This window comes from Centrocercus urophasianus, unplaced genomic scaffold, assembly GCF_019232065.1.
Source record: "Centrocercus urophasianus isolate 14NV4802_14NV808 unplaced genomic scaffold, USGS_Curo_1.0 seq_22, whole genome shotgun sequence".
Lineage (NCBI taxonomy): Eukaryota > Metazoa > Chordata > Aves > Galliformes > Phasianidae > Centrocercus > Centrocercus urophasianus.
Genome location: NW_024884778.1, coordinates 17,128,727 through 17,151,031, shown reverse-complemented (window position 1 = coordinate 17,151,031; position 22,305 = coordinate 17,128,727). Strand labels below are relative to the sequence as shown.

General features: G+C 55.2%; 2 protein-coding genes across 2 annotated transcripts; both read left to right on the top strand.

The window, feature by feature from the left end:
• Positions 1–735: 735 nt before the first annotated feature.
• CAMKV (CaM kinase like vesicle associated) lies at positions 736–3,678 on the top strand. Its single transcript, XM_042823710.1, has 10 exons — positions 736–845; positions 1,423–1,554; positions 1,674–1,748; positions 1,821–1,959; positions 2,044–2,164; positions 2,769–2,844; positions 2,917–3,053; positions 3,135–3,213; positions 3,288–3,375; positions 3,442–3,678. Exons 1-10 carry the CDS (start codon positions 751–753, stop codon positions 3,676–3,678), a joined length of 1,179 nt encoding a protein of 392 aa, XP_042679644.1. The 5' UTR covers positions 736–750.
• An 815-nt stretch (positions 3,679–4,493) lies between these two features.
• On the top strand, positions 4,494–22,124 carry LOC122162861 (TRAF interacting protein). The gene is made up of 15 exons (XM_042823568.1): positions 4,494–4,591; positions 4,728–4,785; positions 5,788–5,871; positions 9,555–9,594; positions 12,054–12,181; positions 14,572–14,666; positions 15,270–15,383; positions 16,322–16,409; positions 17,725–17,814; positions 18,031–18,119; positions 18,872–19,027; positions 19,221–19,269; positions 19,773–19,898; positions 20,411–20,461; positions 21,225–22,124. Exons 1-15 carry the CDS (start codon positions 4,494–4,496, stop codon positions 21,348–21,350), a joined length of 1,392 nt encoding a protein of 463 aa, XP_042679502.1. The 3' UTR covers positions 21,351–22,124.
• Positions 22,125–22,305: the final 181 nt, after the last annotated feature.

Genomic DNA, 22,305 nt, shown 5'->3' with positions numbered 1-22,305 from the left:
TCCCTGCCCCCGCCGCAGGATGTGCCGCTTTCTGCATCTTCAGCTCCCATTGCCATAGCAACAGGCTCAGAGCTTGGGTACCCGCCGCGCCGGCTCCTGCATCCCGCTCCGCCATCCTGCCACCGGGACCGGGCTGGCAGGTGCTGCCTGCACAGTGCGGTGCGGCACGGCGTGGCTTGTCATCCTGGGAGCTGGGGGTGATGGGTGCCTCCGGCGCCAGACCAGCATCCCGCTGGATGTCCCACTCAGGCTGAGCGGGGCCATGGAGCTCTTCTCTTCCTGGAGCATCAGAAAATAACATCCGTTAAAACTTCTTCTCAGAACAGGATGGGAAAAAGGAAAAAAAAATTACTTTCTGGGAACAGTTTTTTTTTGCCAGCAAGCTCCCAAGAAGGGTCTGGGGTTGGAGGGTTCCTGTCAGGAAGGCAGAGGGCTGTCACCGTCCCCAAAGGACAGGGTAACAGCACGCAGCTGGCAATGCTCGAGCTGAAGAAGTGTCACCACAGGGCAAAACGGGGCTGAGGAACAGGACCTGCTCCACTTGCCACACTGCCTGGTGAGCTGCTCCCAGCTCTGCCTCTGGAATAAATTCGTTACTGAGCTGCAAAGCAGGCTGGTGGGGCAGAGTGGCCAGAAGCCATGGGGATGGGCTGCACTCCATCAGGTTTTACGCTGCTCAGCAGGGACAGGTGCAGGCAGCGGGGCCAGGGCTCTCACGGCTCCTCTGCCTCTGCAGCACCGGGCCCTGCGATGCCGTTTGGCTGCGTGACACTGGGGGACAAGAAAGACTACAACCAACCGTCCGAGGTGACCGACAGATATGACCTGGGCCAGGTCATCAAAACGTGAGTGCGTCCCTGCCCGGCTCTGGGAGTGCCCACGGGGACCCCTACCCTGCACCAGTTGGGGAGCTCGGTGCCTTCAGGGCTGGGGTGCGTTCCCTGCAACGAGTGCTGATTCCAGGAGGGCTTTGCCGTCTGCTCTGAGCACAGAATTGCTGCCGGTGCCGAGGTTCGCTGCCGCTGCTGCTGCTCGCCGCAGCCTGGCGCCTGCGGTTAACCCTCCCTCTTCCCTCCCAAATATCTGCTGGGATTGCAGCAGTTCCTCAAAATCGCGCCTCCCGAAAGCAGGACCGTCTGCTCTGGCTGTGGCGGAGGAAGGGGCTCTGGGGAAGTTCTCTCACCTCCTGCCTTCCCGAATGCGGCGTTACAGTAGTGTGGAGGCATGCTGCTGTGCAGCTCAGTATTGATGGTTCTGCAGCATCCATCTGGCCGTGAGCTCTGTGCAGGGACAGGGGCCGTCCCGCAGGATGCTCCGGGAGCCCATGTGGCCCTGTTGTGGGGAAGGGGCTTTTTCTTTACCCCCCTCCCCCCCCTCCCCACTTTCCTAATGCTTTGCTTATCCCTTGCTGATTCCTTGCAGGGAGGAGTTCTGTGAAATCTTCCGGGCAAAGGAGAAGACATCGGGGAAGCTGTACACCTGCAAGAAGTTCTTGAAGCGGGACGGGCGTAAGGTGCGGAAGGCTGCCAAGAATGAGATCATCATCCTGAAAATGTGAGTGCCAAGGCCAGGGGGGGGAGAGGGGGATGGGTCTTCTTGGGTTGGTCCCAGCGAGTCAGTGGGCAGCTCGCATCCATCCACCCACTGCCACCACCATCCCGTGGGCGCTACAGGGTGAAGCACCCCAACATCCTGCAGCTGGTGGACGTCTACATCACGCGCAAGGAGTACTTCATCTTCCTGGAGCTGTAAGCATGGCGTGGGGCGGCGGGTGGGCGCTGTGCCGCGGGGCCACCGCAGCCTGCTCTCGGCACCGGCAGGGCCACGGGCCGGGAGGTTTTCGACTGGATCCTGGACCAGGGCTACTACTCAGAGAAGGACACCAGCAACGTCATCCGGCAGGTGCTGGAGGCTGTCGCATATCTGCACTCTCTCAAGATCGTTCACAGGAACCTCAAGGTGGGAGCTCAGGGTCCCTGGTGGGCACAGGCACCTATGGGTGCCGGTGCAGCCTCACCACGCTCACGTTCCCTGATCTGGCAGCTGGAGAACTTGGTGTACTACAACCGCCTGAAGAACTCCAAGATCGTCATCAGTGACTTCCACCTGGCCAAGCTGGAGAATGGTCTCATCAAGGAGCCCTGCGGCACCCCTGAGTACCTGGGTAAGGGCGAGCTGGGCGGGCACAGAGAGGGGGCAGGGGGGGCACAGACTGCCTGTCTCCAGGGTCAGTGTCGTGGCAGGTCCCTTGCCGGTGAACATTGGTGCTCCTGATGAGTTTCCATCACTCAGGGATCCATCCTGGGTGCTCCTGGCAGTTCTCTCCCATTCCCATCACCCTGCAGCTGATGCTGGCTGCACCCTGGGGGTCCCTTCTGCTCCTCATCACCCCAGGGACCAATCTGGAGTGCCCCCGTTGGGCCCCCGCTCTGCTGATGACTGCTCTCTGTGGGTTCCTGGGTGTCCCTGGTGGGTTATTCCCACTTCCCATCACACAGAGGAGCAATTGTGGATGCTCACAGCAGGTCCCTCCTGCTCTTCATCGCCCCAGGCACCCATCCTGATTCTTCCCAAAGGGTTCCTCCTGCTCCCCATCATCAGAAGTACCCATACTGGGTCCCTCCTGCCGCTCATGGGTGACCTGTTGGGGCACACCATGCACGGCCACCCTGGAGGAGCAGGGAGATGGGTTTCCCAGTGGGGGAAATGGTGTCTGGAGACCCCAGAGCGGGACTGGTCCCCCACTTCCACCATCCTGTGTTCTGTAGCTCCGGAGGTGGTGGGGCGGCAGCGGTACGGGCGGCCGGTGGACTGCTGGGCCATTGGTGTCATCATGTACATCCTGTGAGTGTGGGGTTGGAGACGGGGTTGGGGGGGCTCTGGGCTTGGGGGGAACACTGAGCACACACCCCGCAGCCTTTCGGGGAACCCCCCCTTCTACGAGGAGGCGGATGAAGATGACTACGAGAACCACGACAAGAATCTCTTCCGCAAAATCCTGGCCGGGGACTACGAGTTCGACCCCCCCTACTGGGATGACATCTCGCAGGCGGGTGAGCTGTAGTACTTGAGGGGGGGCAGGGGGGACACGGGGCCCCTGTGTGTCCTGCCTGCGCTGACCCTCCTGACCCCAGCCAAGGAGCTGGTGACACGGCTGATGGAGGTGGAGCAGGACCAGCGGATCACGGCGGAGGAGGCCATCTCCCACGAATGGTGAGGGGCTGCAGGAGCAGCGGGGGCCCAGGGAGGGCGGTAGGGGCCGCTCACCACCCCCTTACTGCCCCCAGGATCTCTGGCAACGCTGCCTCCGACAAGAACATTAAGGACGGCGTCTGCGCTCAGATCGAGAAGAACTTCGCCAGGGCCAAGTGGAAGGTGGGTGGGCGCAGCCCCGTGCCTCAGTCTCCCCCCGGGGGTCCTGACGCCCACTCGCCCTCGCAGAAAGCCGTGCGAGTGACCACGCTCATGAAGCGGCTGCGGGCACCCGAGCAGACGGAGTCGGCCCCTGCAACCACCGCCGCCACCACCGCCACCGCCACCGCCGCTACCACGGACGCCGCGGCCCCCCTGACCCCCGCCACGCCGCCCACCGCCAGCCCGGCCGCTGACACGTGTAACGGGGCCGGGGACGCCGCCGCCGCCGCCCTCGCCGAGGCCCCCAGCGAGCCGAGCGGCTGAGCGGCAGCCCTGTACATAGCCCGGCATGGCCCCCGCACCCCTCGCCTGCGCCCCACTTTTCTACGTGCCCCCAGAGGAGAGCGGGGCAGCGCCCTGCATGGAGCCCGTCCCCTCCCGGTCCCCGCCGCTCTCTCAGTCTGTCCCCCGCCGCCTCCCCCGTCCCCTCCCCCGGGGATGCTCAGAGATACCCGCGGACAAGCCCCGGGGACGCGCGCTCACGGGCCGGGCCCGAGGCGGGACGGAGGGGGGGGGTCGGTCCTTCCATCGCCCGCCTCCGACCTGCCGGCCCCCGGGGGAGGGGGGCGGAGCAGAGCGGGGATCCCCGAAGCGCCGCGCCCAGCCGGCCCCCCTCCGTCCCCGCTTCTCCCCCCCGCCCCGGGCCGCTGCATGCCGCGCCCCGCGGCCTCTATCTCTGGCAAATAAAGACCCGCCGAGGGCAAACTGAGAAAGCAGCAGCGCCGCCCGCCCGCCTCCGTGAGGGGTCGTCGCCCGGGAGGGCCGGGGTGGGCGAGGGCGAGGGCGGGGCGGGGCGGGCCGGGCTCGAGGACGCCGGGTCGAGGGCGGGCCGCTACACGGGCCGCGCGGGGCCGGGCTCGGCTCGCCGTGCCCTCGGAGCGTAGCCGGGCTCGGCCGTCGGGCGGACTCGCGGCGCCCCGCGGCAGGGGCGCGGCACGGCGGCCCGCGGGACCAGCCCCGCGGGGAGCGGGCCGAGCGCGGGCCCCGTGACGTCGCTTCCGGCCTGGACCGGAAGCGGCGGCCGGGCGGCCGGGTTTGAATCGCGCGGCTCCGCGCGGCCTGGCGCTGCCGGTCCCGCCATGCCGATCCGCGCGCACTGCACCATTTGCTCCGACTTCTTCGACAACGCGCGCGACGTGGCCGCCGTGCCGTGCGGGCACACGTTCCATCGGGCATGGTGAGCGGCGGGCGGGCGAGGGGAGCCGCCTCTTCCTCAGGCCGCGGTGCCGAGCCGGGGCGCGGCCTCCCCCTCGGCTGCGGCTCGGCCCGCGGGCGGTGTCGGTCTGAGCGGCCGTTTCCCTCTCCCTCCGCAGCCTGTTCCAGTGGTTCGACACGGCGCCCAGCCGCACCTGCCCGCAGTGCAGGATCCAGGTACCGCCCTCGCTGTCGGCGCCGCGTTTCTATGGCACCGCGCGCTGCTGGAGCCTCCGGCCTGGAGCCCCGGGCCTGGGGAATGAGGGGAGGGCGGATGGAGGCGAGCGCGCCCTGCTGATATCTGTGCCGGAGCCTTCGCTGCTTGGTGTAACGCTGGGGAGGGCAGGAAGGAAACCCCGGGCCCTCAGAGCGGCGTTTCTGGGGATGCTGTCAGGCAGACAAACTGCTGCCGTGGTTCTTAGCACCGAGTCCTGGCTCTCGTTGAGGATGTGCTGTGCTGGCAAGGGAGGAGCTGCGCTTCTCTGGAGGCTGCTGTGTTATCGGCCTCGCAGGGCTTGGTGCGTGCAGCTGAAGGAGGGGTCTGGTGCAGGCTTCCAGCTTGCTGTTGCTGGGACTTGCTCTGTGCTCGTGCTTTTTTTCCTCTCAAGGTCTCGGCCCTTGTTCTTTCCCTGACTTGTTGATTCCCTCTGTTCTTCGCTGCCGCTTACATCTCTGGGTTACCATGGAGTTATCGCGAAATAACATCTTATGTAGCAGTAACTATGCAATTAGCTGGTGTCATGACTGTATATAATACTTAAAACACAAAGCTGTAACTGCATGGGGGAGGTGTGGAGAGCTATCAAATTCAATTACAGCACCTTCTGCCTGCAGAAAGCAGCACGTACTTCTGTCTTTGGATTTGGCATCATGTTAGCTCAGCGTCAGCTGCTTGGGCCTTAGCTGCCAGAGAACAGACTGCGCTCGATTCAGAAGTGCCTGAATCTTTCTGCTGCAGCTCGGGAGCTTGGCTGGAGTCGTGCTCCCAAAACTGAGTGGGGGGCCTGCAGTTGTGCTGCTGAGCAGAAGCAGGATATTGCCAGGGATGGCGTTGCACGTGGACTGACGTGCCTCCTGCGGCCTTGTGGCAAGGTGCCACCTTCTTCCCCTGCGTGCGTCTTCTATATGTACTGCTTCTTCCTGTGTGTGCCAGTCAACCTCTCCCCTCTCTGCTTCTAGGTCAGCAAAAGACACATAATCAATAAGCTGTTCTTTGATGTTGCCCTGGAGGAGCAGACAGCACTGGATGCAGAGACCTTGCAGGTATTTGATGGGGTTCTTCTATCCTGTGGTGCTCTGAGCAACTTAGAAACATGTCTGGGAATGCTGGTTCTTTGCCACCAGCTGTTTCCCGAGCTGCTGCTTGCTGTGCTATGCTCACATTTCAGACCCAAAGCGCTTCATTGTCTCCTGCCTGTCCACATTTTCTGTTATGGTCCAGTCTAAGCTCTGCCATGAGGCGGTCTCTCATGTGCTGGTTTAGTCCAACCAAATCTCAGATAGTGACTCAAGAGGCCTCCTCTTCTGCTTTATTGTTCTTTCTTAGTTTGGAAGCCTCCTGAAGCAGAATCAAGTAAGTATCCAACTGCTTCTTCTCCACTGGGTCTCAAAGCTCCTCTCAGTGGTTGTGTGAGAATGTGACTGCAGAGATTTTGCCAAAATGCACGTGAGAAAAAGTGCTGAATTCAGTGATCTGCTGCAGGTATCTGTGGCCTGACAGGTGGGTTTATTTGCATGGGCTCATAAGGAAGTGGGACAGCAATGGTGACTTGGTTTTCCTAGAGACATTAGGAAGTGGAACCGTCAGAAGCTGCACCCTCAGGAGCATGCAGTGCTGCTGCTGGGTCCCCATGGGAATTCCAGGCTGGAGTAGAAGAGCTGAGTGATGTTCTCCAAGAGCCAAACTCTGCTGTGGAGAGCTGTGTGTGAGGAGGGATTAAGGCACAGGGGCTGTTCTGTGCTCTACTCTGTTGCTTAGTATGGATGATGCATGGCTCCTTATGTGTGGAGTTATCTGTTCCAAAAAAAGTCATCAGTTGACCTCGGTATAATGGGATGCTTGTATCCTCTTGTGTTTAGAATCAGCATGTGCAGCAATTACCATAATTAGCATCGTCATGGCAACTGCTATATGTATACTGTATGTTTTTAAAATAAAGCAAGCCAGACTGTGATGTCAGTAGCACTGTCGTTCTCAAAGACCACCAATAAACTGGAGACCAGATCTGCGTGCGGAGGAAATGAAAAAGCATCTCTGGGCACTGGAAGCTGTGCGCCTCAGATGCAAAGCAGTGGCTTGAAGGAGGTAAACATTGCCTTTAGGATGCATTCAGATCGGGTCTCATAAGTGTAAACAGATGAGTGACTCAGTGATGGGCTGTATGGTGAAAAATGCCCTAGAAAAGCTGTTTTTTCCTTCCTCTTATCCACTCCCCAGGGTCAAAGATGGGCTCCCTCAGCTTTTCCCTCCTTGTAGACTGTGCTGAAGGCCTGGCTCTCTTCCTCTCACAAGAGACTGTAGACCTGCATGGCAGCAAGTCAGCTCCTACAAAGTTTATTTTGTTGCCATTAGAGCAGTGTTGTCTAGACTTCAGCACAGGTATTTTAATGAGGGAGCTGCAGTCACTGTGTAATAGGGAAGAACCAAATATTTTCTGTGTAGAGGAGCACGGTTGGCTGATAGCGTGCTACTGCCCCATGGACAGCTCTGAGGGTTGCTCTAATCAGTCAGCTGTGTAATCAGCTGGAGCTGTGCAGCCTGCAGATGCCTTGAAATGAGAGCCTGGCCTCTGGAGAGGCCAAGAGGCGAGAGGGTGTGCTTCCAGGTGCTAGAAAGCTGAGGGTGAAGCTGTGTCATCCCAGAGAGACAAACCTGTTATGCTAGAAGTGCTTGGAAGAATTGCCTCGTGGCATTCTGATGCAGAATTACCCAAATTACCTTCTGAGTGATCAGCCTTTGCTGATCCCCACTCATTTTTGCTCCGAAATACTTGGGGTTGAATGAGAGCTGAAGCTGCTCTGCTTCTGGCTGACTGGCAGGCGTGGGTTTCAGCTAACGCTGCGAAGGTATCCTGGTTCCCTGGAGTCGATGCAGACCACAGGTTGAGCGCTGCAGCATATCTCAGCTTTTTAGTGCTCAGCCTGTTTGTTGGTTGGTTGTTTCTTTTTTTTCCTGTACTGCTTTTAAAGATGGTTCTCAGCGATCAGAACAGTCTCCATGTTTCTGCTGTGGGAGTAGAAATGTGAGTTTTGGGGAGAGACGCAGCCCCGGGGCTTGCTGGAGCCCGGCATCCTGCTTGTTTGTATCTAGGGAGCTGAGAGCCCATCTTATGGAGGAGATTGGGGTACTTTGCTCAGCTTGGTAAAAGGGAGGCAGGAGGGGAGGGTTCCTGCCTATAAACCTGCCAGGGAGGGTAGAAACCTGGGAGGACAGCTGACGGCTTGTGGTTGCAATATCTTGTGGCAGCATTCTCTTGTAATCAGGCTGGCAGAGAGACAAAGGAACTTGCATCTATCAGAGTGAAAACTGGGAGAAGCCTTTAGGAACAGTGGTGGAAGATGAGGGATTTCAGATTAAGTTGATGAATGAGGTAATGTTACATAGCTGCCTGCGGTAGCCCAGGATTTCTTTTGCTATCATGGTAATTAGCACATCTTGTGAGCTCACTAATCGTTCCTGAATAGGACTCAGAGGAGGCTGCATCAGAATAGTTCCTGCAGCAGAGCTATTTCTACCTCAGCCCTCTGTTGTCCCCCTGGGGGCAAATCTAAGTCAGCTCTGCTAGGCTTTACCCTCTGTCCCTTCTGCTTACCCAGCTTCAGATCCCATGCTCTCCTTCCCTCATTTGCTGTCACGAGCAGAGCTTTGCTTTGGTCCTGTCAGCTCTGTGGTCACTGCTACAGCTATTCTCAGCTCAGATTTGCATGTAGCATTCCAGGCTGCACAGATTTGTGTGCTCGGCTTCAGTACTGTGTTGGCATTTTATTGTGGTTTTATTCCACTGCAGTTCCTGCCTGGCTTGTTATGTGCTTTCCTCTGCAGCTCTAACAGCTTTTTAAGTCATCTTCTGTTGACTCTTCCCTGTATTTTTTCTTTCCTCCCTCTATCTGTAACGTGGTGTGAGTTATAAATATGTATATAAATATATCTATTGCCTATCTTTATGAACTCCATCCATCCTTTGGCTGTTTTCCAGCGTTCGTAGGTTATATCACTTCATCCATAATTTAAACCACGGTTATTTGCTCCCTCTCTCCAGTCCTTAATTAAGATGTTAGAAATGCCTGACCTCCCCCAGGCCTTTGGGGTGCCCAGGGGACGTTAGGTCCCCACTGTTCAGTACAGATGGGTTCACTGGTGATCTGTTTATGGCCATTTGGCTCAGCTGTTGGTTGATATCAGCATCTCACACTGCAGTGACTTAGTGTCCTCAGAATGCTGGCGATGCCTTTTGATCTGAACGCTTTGCCACCTTTTCAGATGTTTGGATGTGCTTTTGTGCCCCCCACCTGCACGTGGCTCAAGTTCACGTCAGTTCAAAGCGGCTCTTGATCCAGATAGTCTGGCATCATCCCTGTTTTATTGCCCTGTTTAGGTAAAACATTGCAAAAATTCTTCCTGTCTGATTTCCTGAATTTCCCTGAGAGCCTTCCAAAATTATTCAGCTAAAACGAGATGACTGACAGTGTGAGAAACGCAAGGTTGACAAGGCTAAGACAAAACTGGGATCGTCTCTTCCCTCCCCGCAGAATGCCAGTTGGAGGTGCTCTTTGTGTTCCCTGCGATGGTACTTGTTTGTAGCTTGGTGCTTGCTGCTAATGCCTGCTATTCTTAGCACATGGCTGGTGCAAATGTCCCGCCGAGAAACCTCTCGGCTCCTTTGAAGATATGGTGAAAGCTTCTCTGCAGGCTGTTTCCTAATAGGGTTTTCTGTGTTGCGTTTCAGAATGAACTGGACAAGGTGAAGGCTCAGCTCTCCATGAAAGGTGAGTTCCAGCTGCCAGCAGGCCCTGGGCCCTGCCTGCCTGCCTGAGCTGCTTGTCCAGGTCGGAGGGCTGAGTGTGCAGAGCATCCTCTCACTGAAGCTGAGGCCATGGTGCAGGCTGTGAGCTGCTCTGCTGGAGGAGCTTCTTAGAGCTGCGTCTTTGAGGAGAGACTGCCCAAAGCTGTGTATAACCTGTATAACAGAGCCAGAGTTCACAAGTCAGCCCAGCTCAGCTCTAACTGGGGTCTCCTTTGCCAGTTTAGGCAAATATGGTTTTTCTTTTTGTTTTGTTTTTGTTTTTTTCTCCTCTCCATGATTAAGAGCTGTGAGAGTCCAGCACAGCTCTGTCTGGAGTAAGCTTGCCAAAATCAAAACCTGTGGTCTGAGCACCAGGAAGCTCACAGCTGCACATGCCAAAGGCTTCTTCCTTCTACAGTGGTGCTCAAGCTGCAGTGGGAAGGTGTTGGCTTTTGTTTGGCTGTTGCAGTGCCACGTGTGTCAGTTGAAGAGCAGACGGAGCTTGCTGTGTGCACTTCCATTTTTCCCATCTTTAATTTTAGAGGATGTTTGAGGGAGGCAGGAAAAGCAAAAGCCCTGGAGACTTGTCGATGGTTTTCGAGCATCGTCTGTAGGCAGCCTGTCATCAGGACATGAGTCATGAGCAGAAAGGAAAATGTCAGTCTGAGTGACAGAAATCCAAAGTCACACTAGCAGAAAGGAAAAATCTTTGAAGAATGCCAGGGGCTCACCCACGCCCTGAGAGTCGTCTTTACTCTGCCTTCCCTGCACGAGACAGACTCAGCTAGCCAGGAGGTTGAGGATTCGGTCCTTAGCCTGAGAGCAGCATTGCACAGCCTGCACGTCTCTATTCTGAGGCTCGTTCTCTTGCCAGCTCGGTTGAGTTTAGTGACTTGGTAGAGAGCCAGATCTTCTGGGGAAGGTGGCTGGGATTATTGCTAGGATGTTATCCAAGAAAAACTGCTTGAAGGCCTGCTCATCTTCTCAGCTTCTGGTGAGTAGAGGTTGGATGTGACATTCCCTGTCCCGTCCTCTTTTCATATTGGAAAGAAGCAGTTCCCAGCTCCTGCCTCCTTTGCTATGGGCACTCTGCTCTCTGGTGGTTCTTGTGTATAAATTCTCCTCTTAAAGATGTGCTCTGTGCTCTGTGCTGTAGTAGAGCTGTGTAATTGCCAGTCCCTGATCAGCTTGCAAATGGCTCCTGAGGTGCAGAGCTCTGTACAGACCCAGCAGGCGCAGTGGGAGGCACTTGGAACGAGCTGAGAACTCATTCCTGCAGCATGGGGAGATTTGACTCCTGCCATCTGCCTCTGGGCAGCTGGGATCGGAGGAAGGGAAAGCCCAGGCTCCTTTGGTTCATGTGAAGTCCTTGCAAGTGCAGGGGGGCAGCTCCAAGCTGTGCTGCCTCTGGCGAGGAAGGGTTATTCAGACCAACAGAGAAAAAAGGCTTTACTAAGAAATGTGTTTCCTTCAACACCTCCCCAGCCTCCTGTGTGTTTCTGCTGGGATATGTTCTTCCTGAGCTTCTTCAGTCCCATGTGGCTCCCTTACTTTTGTCCAGCAGTGCCATACTTCTGTGGGATGTGTTGGCACAACCTGACGCTGGATTGCTTGGAAGGAGGAATGGCCCTTTTGGAGGGGTGCTGAGTGACTTCCTGCTGTTGTCAGACTGGAGCCACAGGCAATTTTGACAAAGGCAGAAGGAGCTCAAGACTTCACCCTGCTCTCACCAGAGCTGCACTGAGGGCTTACTTTTCTTCGTTGCCCAGTAGCTGAACTGGCTGTTCCCTGCTTAGCTCTGACAGCTGCTGCTGATGGTTGTTCCTTTGTGAGCTGTTCTTCACTTGTCTCGCCAAAACAAATGGAAATCTGGCGCTGTTTTCACAGTCTTCTCCCTGGTGGTCGAAGCTGTGTGCCTCGTGCTGGGTGGCCTGCACGAGGAGGTGGGTGCATCACACTGGTGGTGCCCTGGGGTAGGTGCAGTAGCGCAGTGATGCAGTGCTGCTGTCCCTGTTGAGCAGGCTGGCTGTTTGCAGCCCCCAAAGGGCTGCCCCGCACGCCAGGCTCTGCATGGGGAGGATGAGCTGAGGGCTCAGCTCTCCAGCTCAGTGTGACTCCAGAGAGCAGTTCTGCACACGCCTGGCTTGGAGAGCATGCAGGAGTTAAGATACATCAGCTTAATGCTAGCAGGACTGGCGCTGGAAAGCTATTAAAGGGAACATGTTATCTTTACTGAAGCCTGCTGGCACTGGGAGAAGCAATTGCTTGCTACAAGCCCAGTTGCAGACAGCATTTAGGGAAATGGGTCTCTACAGGACTGGCCGACTCCTAGCAGCATGGAGACCGAGAGTGCAATCAGCTCCGGTTTGTTGTGCGACTGCTGTTGTATGTGGGGCTGCTGAGGTCTGGGTTTCCAGGCCGTGGTTTTCTTTTTCTTTCTAGAGAAAGAAAAGCGGGAATGCCAGGCCATCGTGGATGGGCTGCGGGACACCTTGGATGTGCGCAACGCCACCATCGAGTCGCTCCAGAAGGTGCTGGGAGAAACAGAGATGCTGTGTTCCTCTCTCAAGGTACCTTTCCCATCCCTTGCTGGATTTTGGCTCTACCCATTGCACGATCGATGTTAATTTTGTTCAGGTTGCCTTCAGGCCATGCTGATATTGACACTGCTCTGTGCTGGTGGGAGTTTGGGGTGGGTGCCTCGAGACGCCTGCCACTTCAGTCTCTGAGTAACAGGAAGGCTGCGGAGCTGGGTTTTCTTTTTGGGTTTATTAACCCAAAGTGAGCAGCGACGCCAGTCTGGAGGTACTGGCTGCGTGCCATGCTGAGGGTGATTCAGAGCCATAAAACCCAGGCCTGTGGCTGTGTGTAACGGCTGTGCGCTCAGGGCAGGGGTGGCCGGGGCTGGGGGACCACCAGCCCAGCCTGGGGGTGTTAGCTGAGCTTTGCTGCTGCAGTGCTGATCGTGAAGGTAGTGGTGTGAGGGGAGTGTGGGAACTGGCCCCCGCGCCCCGCTGCAGAAGCACCGGCTCCCTGCGGTAGAATGTTCTCCTGAAATGGGTTTTGGCCAGACGGGATTCAAGGAAAATTAGTTTCTTGGTTTGATCAGAGGAGAAATCAAACTGATATATATGGAGGGGGAGTTGCAAGCTTTAGCTGAGTGGGATTTGATCCAGCTAACTCTCCTGTCCTGTTGCCAGGGCTTTCCTTCGATTAGGTTAGTAATGTGCAAAGTCCAGGGATCAAATATTCCTGTTGTGCTTCTGCGTGCAGTGACTCAGTGCATAGTCATGCATTGTGCATAAACAGCAAGTGGAAGGGGGTAAGAACAAGAGACTCTTGGCTGGGATGTCTTGTGGTGAGCAGTGCAGCCTTGACTTGGTGCTTGGCTGCCTGTACTGTGTGCTGAAAGCTCACTGCGAGCACAGGGAGTTCAGACAGTTCCTTAAATCTCTGCCCCTTAGTAGGGAGTAGGGTAGAGAGAGCCTACACTGTATCACACTCCTTGACCTGCCAGGCCATGCAGCCAGGGAGAGCTTGTAGGTAGGGCATGGAGCTGTCTTACTGTATACCACGTACAGGGCTGGGCTCCTCCTGGAGGAACCACATGAAGGTTGCCTGACATGAGCTGTCACAGGGCAGGAGATAAAAGTATTGTGGTGGTAAAAGTCACCACCACATGGGCCTTGCTGTGGGACAGCACAAGCTCTTTTTTGCCTGCCCATCAGGTTAGATCCAATCTTCTCGGGTCTAAAGGCAGCCTGGCATTCCCAAGCTGTTCCTGGGATCTCAGATGTACTGGTGGCAGGATAGCATTGATGCTTCCTACTTCAGAAAGGCAGGTGTGGCAGTGGAAGTTGGTGCCTGCTTCTCAGCTCAAGATCTCTATGCTTGACATTCCTAGCTGGCATCTCAGGAAGAGACTTTGCTTATCTTGTCTGTTGCAAAAGCCTGAGTATGCTGGAGTCCTGTTAATGAAAGTCGAGAAGGGCAGGAGTAGAGACCTGAGGGTACCTTTTCTGTGGTGTTCAGTGTTTCCCAGCTGAATGCCAAGCAATGTCTCACATGCGTCATTTAAAGATTAAAGCGCTGAACTTCTGCAGTAAAAACAGAGGCTTAACTAGCTGTGAGGCAGGTCGAGCTCACAGGCAGTGAGCAGGTCCCATCTCCTGCCAGCTGCTGCTGAACCTCCATGTAAAAGTCTGCTACTGGGCCCTGCTCTGACCTGGCCCAGGGGTCAGGAATGTGGAGATCTCTGGTCAGCAGCAGCCTAAGGTGGGCTCTGCAGTCAGAAAAGCAAGATGTGAGCCTGCAGCTCTGCAGAGTCCCAATGCTGTCACAGCTGTTTGGCTTCTGTGTTTTCTTAGCTCAGCTGAGGTTTGCTGCTAATGCTGCCTGCTACTGGAGAGCCTGGAAAGGTGCTGGCTGTGAGAGACTCGTGGCCACCCCAGGTGGGTGAGAGAAGCACCTAGCTAAGCATCTGGTTCAGCTGAGATCTGCGGGAGAGACCCATGCAGCATTCCTATTTCTGCTTTAAGCAGCTAAGAGCAAGGAAAATTGGAAGGCTAAAGCAAAGGGCTCAGCTATTTAGGGAGCAGAACGCACTGGTGAGGTTTGCCTGCTTTGAACTCCCTCACTTTTGAAAAACATGGTTGCTGTATTGTGCACAGGATGCTGCCCAGCCCCACAAACACACCCAGCAGAAAGGGGGATCCAAAGCAGTTCCAGCACCACGCTCCTCTTGCGATTAGCACTCAGACCCTGCTGTGCTAGCAAGGAGCAGAGCTGGGGGTTCAGCAGGGAAGGAGCTAAATTCTCCGTAATCCTGGGCTGCTGAGGTGGTGATAGCATTAAGAGCCAATGTATGCTCCCAGCTGCCCGCAGTGCGCATAAGCCAGGATGTTTTGCTAACAATCCCTGGAGCCTTCCTGACGGTCTGTGTGTGCTTGCTTCTCTGCAGAAACAGATGAAATTCCTGGAGCAGCAGCAGGAGGATAACAGAAGTTCAAAGGAAGAGGCCCGCCGCCTGCGAAACAAGCTGAAAGCCATGGAGCGGTGAGATCCTGGGCCTCGCAGACTGGGCTGCATGTCTCTCCCGTTCTCCAAGAGGAAGGGAGAGGTCCTGCTGTTCTTGCTGCACCTCCCAGCCCCACATGCTGGGACTGCTGGGCCTCCTTACCCCGTAAGACTGGAAACTGCTGCATTAGCAGGCTTTGCCTGGCTGTGTTCTCAGCCCAGCTTTCTTTCCAGGCAACTGCTCTCCCTGAACAGCAGCAGGACATGATACTCTGTGCAGACTGTCCTTGTCTCCAGGCCTCCAAGCATAGCTATATGCTGTTGCTATTAGTGGAGAGGGTTCTGGGGCAAAGCTCAAATCCCAGCCTGGGAATGAAGTCAGCTGCATGGGTATAGGGCCTACAAGTTGATGTGTCAGTTCCAAGGGTAGCGTGTGTGTACAGCTGTCTCTTCTCTAGTCCATGTAGTGCTACTCTGTCCTGGCAAAGATACCCTCCTTGTAGAGTGGTTGCATCTCTTTGCCACCCCTACATCCAGGAGCTTAGCCTGTGTGGGCTCCCCACGGGAAGCAGGGCTGCAGCCTTCGTCCCTGCTCTGTTCATGACTCATGAGCTGAAGGTACATTTCCTTATTTTATTGCAGGATTGAATTGTTGCTTCAGAGCCAGCGCCCCGAAGTGGAGGAGATGATCAGAGAGATGGGAGTTGGGCAGGCAGCAGTGGAGCAGCTTGCAGTCTATTGCGTCTCACTGAAGAAGTGAGTGCTTCAGGCTCAGCATGGGCTGCTTATGCTGGCCTGGGCTTGTGGGAAGAGAACGTGTTGCTGAGTCCCAACAGACACACAGACACTGCGGGGCTCTCGTCCCTGTTTGGGCCTCCTTTAGGTTTTGGCTGACAGAGCCTGGGGACCTAGATTGGAGCCTGTCACACTGAACCGTTCCTGTTGTCACTGCAGTGACACGCGTGTCACCATGGGAACTGTCTCCAGAGCTGTCAGTGCACCTATGCAGTGATTATCATTCCCTCAGTTCTCTTTTCACGCCTGGGGGGAAATGGGAGGATGAGGAGCTCTGGGCTGCACCCTCTGCTGCGTTGCACAGTGCAGCTGTGGCCTGAAGTGCTCTGAGCACGCCACGCTCTGGCATGCGGGATCTGCAGCGCTGCCATCCCCTACCTGGAAACGCTTCTGGTCCTGCTGAGCACAACCACAGCTTCTCTGGGTCCGTTCTGATGGCAGCTGAATAACGGCAGCTTTGATACAAAGCTGTAATGAGGCAAGTGTCCCTGTGGTGTAATTGGGAACAATGTGCTTGGCCAATGGTATGAAGCCTCTGTAAAGTCATTTAAAGCAGAGTTCTCTATTTGCTGCAAGTACAGAGGCTGCTCTGTTTTTTGTCTCTCTCTTCTGCTGGCAACTGTAATATTTCTGAATCCAGTTTCCATTTCGTTGGTGAATCCTGTGCATGCCCTGCTCCTAGGCATGGCATCCTCTGCAAATGTTTTTCCCTGCCATGTGTGATGATGTTTGTTACACCGTTGGTTCATTTTGGTACGCTCAGCTCAGTTCCCTTAAGGATTTTGTATGTCCTGGGTTTTCTTCGGTGGTTCTGCAGTTGCACATCTTCGAATTGAGGGCCTCTAGTAAGTTCTAGCTCAATGCTCTTCAAAGGCAGCATGATTCTTCTCTCTTTTCAGGGAATATGAGAACTTGAAGGAGGCTCAGAAGATCTCTAGTGAGATGACAGAGAAGCAGAAGAAGGAGCTATTCTCTGTCAACAGTAAGGTAAAAGGAGAACATGAGAGATGTAAAGGTGATACCTGGTCAGCAACTGTGCTCCTAGCCCTGTGCAGTGACCCCCTCCCACAGTGAGCTCTCCTTAAGCAGTACAGCTGACATGGAAGTGTCAGGCAGGGTTTCTGGGTCAGAGTATGATGCTGTGTGTAGCTCATGGGCTGTTATTAGCACTGTGGACTCTGAGGATGTCATTGGGGTAGGATGTGCAGAGCCAGCCTGGGCTGGAGCACAGCAGCACGCAGGTGGTGCTCCAGAAGCAGTGCTGCCTTTGTCCTGCCAGGCATGAGCATGAGCTTGTTCAACCACCAGCCCCTTATGCTGCAGTCAGGGCCCTGGGAGGAAATGAGGTGTGAGCCAGCACCAGCTGAGCAGGGCTTAGCCCTGTCTTGGCACTGAGCTGCAGGTATGCCCCTGCTGCTGTGCTGCCCCTGCCCCAGCCTGGCTGGGCCCTGTTGGCCCAGGCTGGGAATTACTGTTTCAGTAGCAAGTTGCCGTGATAAATGCCTGCATTGCTCTCCAAGGAGCAGGTGTTCCCTGGGGTGTGCCAGAGTCCAGGCTCAGAAAGTGAGAGACTGTGGGTGGATTTGGCCTATTTTTGTTACCTAGCCATAGCTGTTATGGTCCCCTCAAACAGAGGAGGAGGTTCTTGGAATACCGAGCTGCTCCTAAGTGAGTTAACTCCCTACAAGAAGTGTTGCTGCTGGAGCTGACCTGTTTGTGGCCGAGTCTGTGCCAAACTACAGTCACTAACTTGGGTCAGGAGGATGCGAGTCAGCGCGCTCGGCTTTGGCTGACAGAGAGCTGACTGTGCTGCCACTCTGTGGGCTGGCCCAGCACCTGACCCCGCTTCAAGCCCCTGTTGTGGTGCCAGGCCACCTCTCAACCTCCGGCTCCTGGCACACTCTCGTGCTGAATCAGGCTTGTCAGTGTGCCAGCACTGCTGATGCACAGCCGGCGTCCGGCCTGTGGTTTGTGATGCTGTGATGTGGTGTGTGCTAAGGCCTGCAGGAATTCGGGACGGAGCCACCAAGTGTTAGAACGTGGAAAAGCTGGTACTGTCGGGCAGAGATGCTGTGGGAAGACTTAAGCTGGGCAGACAGCCCTGGAGATCCCTCTGCAGGCAGCTTGAGGAAATGAGCAGCAATCGGATTGCTCTGATTTGCAGACTGCCATGGGAAAATTGAGCCCGAAAACAGGAAAATAGTGTGTGCCATGGAGCACATGGTTCCCGTGGGGATTCATAGTCTCCCTTACCTGTGTGTTGTAATCGGCACTCTGCTCTTTGGTGTTATTTATTCTGCAGCTGCAGAAAACAGTTTCAGAGTTGGAGAAGACAAAGGAGGAGTTAAAGAGCACCCAGAAGGATTTGAAGAATGCAGACAAGGAGATCTTGGTGAGAATATCACTCCTCAGCCTGCAGTAACTGGCAGCTGGCCACAACCTTCAGCAGCAATGCCAGGAGCTGTGCTGGGTTTTGCTTGGATCTGCCCACCTTACTGCTTTCATCTGCCCCACCTCTGAGCTCTGGCCAATGCTCAGTTATGGGAGAGGGGTGAAGGACCGGCTGCTAAATCTTTTCTTGTCTCACTGCCTTTCCTCTTCCCTCTAGAGTCTGAAGAAGAAGATAGACATACTGCAGGACACTCTGAAAGTGCCATCTGTAACTAGAGAGACGCTCAGCCGGCTGGTCTTTGAGAGGTCAGTGCGGTGCATCCTCGGATACAGGCCAAATATAGCAAATAGCATGTCAGAGTGAGGGCACCAGCAGTTTAACTAAGTACTGACTGGGAAGGCAGGAGCATGCTGGTCTGGAAGGCGTTGCCATAGCACAGTCATCTTTCTTCTTGTATTTTTTGTTTTCTTGCTGCTGACACGACAATGTTTGGATTACTGAAAAAGTGTGTATTTTGGTGGGTTTGCATCAGGTTGGTATGGAAGAAAGAAGGAAGTTTGGACAAACTTCTTCCACTCTGCCCCGCCAGGGAAATATCCCTAGAGCTTCTCTTCTGGTTGCCTCAGGGTTGGCCTTCCAGCAAGTATGCCCTGATATACAGGGGCTGGAGATCTTCGCCAAGCTGAGGAGTTCAGAATGATTAAGGCTTGGTCTGGCATCCTTTATATTTTAGTGAGCCTCTTTCTGGCAACCTGTGCTATGAGCCCAGTACAGCAAACTGCGTTGTGTGTGCTGAGCAGAAGTGTGCTGGGCTGTTTGCCTGGGCTTGGACTGCTGCTGTGAGCAGTGGTGTTTGAAGGTGGAACAGTGGTTTGAGACATTGACTATGGACTGTGGGGTTTGGGTTGTTCTTTCTGGAACTTGTAAACAGAATGGGGTTCAGACCTTAATCTTACTTCTGTCATGATAACTAAATGATGTAGCTTGTAGCTCCCCCTCCTCTTCTGTCTGATGGGTGGCAACTTCTTGATGGCTGATGCTTTGCATGGCCTTGCAGCCCAACTCCTGTTGAACTGCAGCACCCGAGGCTCCGCCGTCCAGCTCACAGTGATGAGATCAACCTAGATGACGCTTTTGATGTGGACACCCCTGAAAATCAGCCCTGCAGATCTCCATTCAGTGCTGCAAAAAAGCAGAAGCTGGATAAAAAGCAGTGAGTTTGTCCTCTTCTTTCTAAAGGAGATGAAAGTCTCTGTGCTTTGGAAGCTGCTGTGTGAGATCAGATGCTCTCCAGCTGCCTGATGTCGCACTGCAAGCTTTTTCGTCATTTGCTTTGCCTTGTCTGTCCTTGCCAGCTCCAGTCAAACAATGAATCTCTGCTGACTCGCTCCTTGTGCTTCTTACAGGCCTCCCGTGGTAAATCTGGCAAAGAAAGCTCTAAAGGAGACAGTGGAGGTAAAAGGACTGATCTTGTTTGCTGTATCACCTCTTCAATTCTGCTATTAATAAGCTTGAGATAAAGGCCCCATTTTCCTGTTCAGGAGGTGCTCTGGCTGGAGGTTGGCCTATCTGCTGCACCACAGTACATATTTCAAAGCACTCTGCTTGACTGTCTCCTAGAGACGCCGTTGCTGCCTCAGAGGCCTCCTGGAATCGGGCAGGAGAGGGCGGGGGGGCACGTGCTGCTTGCAGATTCTCCTGCATCAGATGTGCTTGGCAAACACACTGTGGGCTCTGCCTGCGAGGGCTGTGGGTCAGCTGTCCCCTAGGCATGCTGGATGCAATGTCCTGCCTCCCAGGCATGGCTCCAAACGAGCCCCAGGGGGAGGCTTGGAGGTACTGTTCTTTGACCTGATGTGCTACAGGACTGCCTGTTACCTTAAGCAAGTGCCCGCATACAGACTGCATTCAGCAGGTGATGCTGCTTAAAGAGCTTTTCTCATTATTCTGTGGGACAGAACTGGGGAGATGATCTGGAGGACGAGACTCTGAAAGGATTCCTGCCAGCATTCATCAGAAACTCAGTTTTCTCCAAGAAGCCCATGTCAGGTAGCTTGCTGCGGCCCCACACAAACATGGGCAAGGTGAGTAGTGCTGTTGGTGAGCTTGGCTGGCACTGCACTCTTCTGTCCCGAGGTTACCCTACAGGAGGAAGCCAATGAGGCTTTTACCTTGCCACATTCAGCGTAGGGAGAGTAAATCTTGGAGTGCGACCTGGCTGCCTCCCAGTCCTGCGGAGCTCTGGAGATGACAGATGGTCATTCCCTACCTGGCAGCAGATTAAATGGCCTTATGTATCCAGTTCCACCTCCTTGGAGTGTTGGGCGTTTTCCTTGTGTGTATCAGTCCCACTGAAAAAATCTGAAGCTTTGCTGCAGTCCTGAAGGCTCAGCTTACTTCAGAAAGGTACTCAGACTTCACTAATACCCTTGGGCCTGCCTTTTTCTGAAGGTGAGGGCTTAGCACAAGGACTGAGTGTTTCCAGGTGCTTGTAACCTGTCCCTGGAGCACGTGGCCTGTGAGGCTCTCTGCTGACCGAGACAAGAAGTAGCCATGGCTCTGTGCTGCTCCATTCATGTTTGTTTGTCTCTCCTAGGTGAGGATGGGATACGATGGCTTGGGAGGCAGAACCAAGTTCATACAGCCTGTATCCTTTCCTGCAGCTTGTGTGGCAGTAGTAATGCTGTGGGGCACCTCCTCTGTTCCTCCTGTCTCAGCCAGCTTGGTAGCCTGGGGCAGAGCTTCCCAAACTGTGGCTGGGACCTTCAGGGAATCACCATCACGTTGCTCTGCATCTGATTCTGAACAAGCCCGAGCTCAGCAGAGACAGCAAAGGCATCAAAGAACTGAGCTTACTAAGAACATTAATATTTATTTTGTCTCTGAAGATTTGTACGATGCCATCGCAGGCAAGGAGAACTCCTTACTAAGATCTCTGCCCCTGGAGTGTCACCATGCCCTGGGAGGCTGCAGGTTCTGCCTACTGTCACTTTGTCTGCCCAGTATCCCAGCTCTGATATGCAGGGTAGATCTTGAAACTCTGTTGGTTGTGCTTTGACATTGCTTTGTGCACTAGGGCATAGCATGGAAGTGGAAAGTGTGGGATAGGAGTGTGCCTGAGATTTGCTTCTGTGGGTAGGGGCAGAGCCCAGCCTGACCTTCAAGGAGCTTTTCTTTGAGTAGTTTAATTTTCCTGGAGGGAGCCTGCAGAGATGGAGTCCAACAGCCCATCTCTTTGGGACAAAACAAAAGTTAAAGCATATTATTAAGGGTGTTACCAAAGTGCCTTAGGGTGTAAGTATGTGGCTGGGTCCCCAGTTCAGAGCTCAGGTTGCTCTGGAGCAGGTCCTGTGCTGCTTATGTCCCCAGAGCCTTGATGTGTGTGCTTCCCTTGACGGCCCTACCTTCAGACAAGCCCTACAGAGTTCCATCCCATAAGAGTGAAGAGCAAGAGGAATGTCTCCAGGCCAGCAGCAGCTGCTGCCCCTGAACGTGCCTGCAGCAGCCGGGCCAGCCTGGATGCTTTCCTGCAGTGAAGGGTTCGTGCCCCTGGGAGCAGCAGGGCTGAGTGTGCTTGCACAGAGCCTGGCCCTGCAGCGAGCCAGCCAGGAGCCCAACCATCTGCCCAGTGCATGGACAGCTTCGTGCCTCCTTTCAGCCCCCCTCTCTCATTTCCACGCAGAAATTTAAATGGGGATTTCTCTTCTGCCAGCCTGCTCACAGCTCTGTAGTTGCTGCTGCTGTTGGTCGCTGGAGGTGGAGCTGCACTGCTGGGATGCAGCCGTGAGCTACAGCTGCAGGAAGAGATCTTGGCTGGCTGCAGCCTGGGGGGCACAAGTGGGAAGAAAGGACCTGGTGCAGTGCTGTAAATAGTGCAGAGATCTTGCTGGGCCCAGGGTGCTGCTGCGGCACAGCTGTACCTGCTGCTGGGCCGCTCCCCATCCCTCTGCCAGGGCTGCAGCACCTGTGCCAAGGTGGGGTGTCCTGGGCCTTGGGCTGGGATGTGGAGCCTGGGCTGGGACAGAGGGTGGTGGTGGTGCCCTCCTGCCCTGCTGAGGAAGAAGCACAGTGCCCTGTGCTGCTGCCCTTTCTCCTTCTGGCCTGTGTTCTGTAACTTCTGTGTGAATTTCTGGTTTTTTTTAATGTGAATGTAGGCATTTTTGTCGTTCTTTCAAAGCCAGCCCAAGGCACGGTGCTGCTAGGTGGCCTCTCTGGGGCTGGAGCTCTCCTCCCCCCACTGTTGAGGCCCCAGTGCGTGGTTCCCATCCCCACCTGCTGGAGGCTGGGGGCCGGGCTGGCTGCAAACCTGTTGAGGGAATAAAAGAATTGCTCTGCATTGGTACTGAGCGGCCTCCCCTGCCTTCCTGCCGGCGGCCGCCTCGGTGGCTGAGGTGCCTGAGCTCTGCTGCTGGCTCCTCTAACGAGGAGGCGGGAGGGGGTGAGGCGCGATGGCGCCAGCAGTCCGTGATGTCACGGGAGGGGGGGGGGGGG

Coding starts and splice junctions, on each gene's coding strand:
- CAMKV (XM_042823710.1), top strand. CDS start 751: ATGCCGTTTGGCTGCGTGACACTGGGGGACAAGAAAGACTACAACCAA. Junction 846..1,422: donor CTGGGCCAGGTCATCAAAAC/GTGAGTGCGTCC, acceptor GATTCCTTGCAG/GGAGGAGTTCTGTGAAATCT. Junction 3,376..3,441: donor TCGCCAGGGCCAAGTGGAAG/GTGGGTGGGCGC, acceptor TCGCCCTCGCAG/AAAGCCGTGCGAGTGACCAC.
- LOC122162861 (XM_042823568.1), top strand. CDS start 4,494: ATGCCGATCCGCGCGCACTGCACCATTTGCTCCGACTTCTTCGACAAC. Junction 18,120..18,871: donor AGCCGGCTGGTCTTTGAGAG/GTCAGTGCGGTG, acceptor ATGGCCTTGCAG/CCCAACTCCTGTTGAACTGC. Junction 20,462..21,224: donor GAACCAAGTTCATACAGCCT/GTATCCTTTCCT, acceptor CCCTACCTTCAG/ACAAGCCCTACAGAGTTCCA.